Below are 1,169 nucleotides of genomic sequence, written 5' to 3'. Positions count from 1 at the left end.
CCAGTTTCAATTTTTAAAAGCTTCTTTTATATAAGTTTTCTAATAAACTCCCACCAAACAATAAAATCTTTTCTTATATAAATATTTTAATAAACTTCCACTAAACAATACTCCGTATTAATAGTTTCAACTTGTAAAGAAAATAAACTTCAACTCTTGTAAACTAAGCAGTAAGCACATCCAAAATAAAATACGGATCCAAACTTTTTAAAAAAAAAAAAATATAAAAAAATAAAATAAAATAAAAAAATTCTTTTTAAAGGGATCAGGTCCCACCACTCCACTTCTTTGTATAACCAAACCAAAGCTCTTCCTCATTCATTCTATCCGACCTTCAAAAGTAATTAAATTAAATTCCACCGAGCGACCCTTTTATTTAATAAAATTAAAATAAAAAATGGCAGATTGGGGACCCGTACTAATAGGCGTAGTACTGTTCGTGCTGTTGCAACCAGGACTCCTATTTCAGTTGCCCGGAAATGGTAAACAAGTCGAGTTTGGAAGCATGAAAACTAACGGTAAAGCCATCGCTGTTCACACTCTTATCTTTTTCACTATTTATTCCATCCTTATTCTCGCTGTTCATGTTCACATCTACACCGGTTAAGTAATCACCTACAGATCTGTAATGTCATGTAATCTTTATCTTTATGTTCTAGTAATAAAATGTTTCTAATTAGTTACTCCGTACTTTTTTTTGGAATCTAGAAGTTTTATTTTCATTTTCTCTTGTATTTACAGCTAGATAGATCTGTTTTTTGGTATTGTAAGTTTAGTTGAAATATGCTATATGCATGTGGTACAAGTGTTTATTGCTATGGGATCATGAATGTTGTAGAACAGGTTTTATTTATTTATTAGTTTTGAAATGCCTTTACACAGTTGTGTAGCATCGAATAAATTATCGGCACATTCCTTTTTCCCCCAAAAAAACTAAAACTTTATAACCAATTTGGGTTCATAAAAAAAAAAAAAAAAAAAAAAACGTGTAACCATTAACTACAAGATTACATAAAACTTAACTAGCTATAGATGCAGAGAACCGGTTTTTGACCGGTTCCGGTTCCAGATTCGGATTCGGATTCGGTTATTTTGGTCGTGTTTTTCCGGATTTTTTTTCCTAGAATCGGTTTTTTCGGTCTCGACTAGTTTTGTTTCGGATTTTTTCC

General features: G+C 31.3%; 1 protein-coding gene across 1 annotated transcript; it reads left to right on the top strand.

The window, feature by feature from the left end:
* The first annotated feature begins 338 nt into the window (after positions 1-338).
* Positions 339-855, top strand: LOC139846478 (uncharacterized). Its single transcript, XM_071835965.1, has one exon. It carries the CDS (start codon positions 398-400, stop codon positions 605-607), a length of 210 nt encoding a protein of 69 aa, XP_071692066.1. The 5' UTR covers positions 339-397; the 3' UTR covers positions 608-855.
* The last annotated feature ends 314 nt before the right edge of the window (positions 856-1,169 follow it).

Source organism: Rutidosis leptorrhynchoides, chromosome 5, assembly GCF_046630445.1.
Source record: "Rutidosis leptorrhynchoides isolate AG116_Rl617_1_P2 chromosome 5, CSIRO_AGI_Rlap_v1, whole genome shotgun sequence".
Taxonomy (NCBI): domain Eukaryota; kingdom Viridiplantae; phylum Streptophyta; class Magnoliopsida; order Asterales; family Asteraceae; genus Rutidosis; species Rutidosis leptorrhynchoides.
Note: the sequence above shows the minus strand (reverse complement) of the source record. Positions and strands in the feature narration are given on the sequence as shown.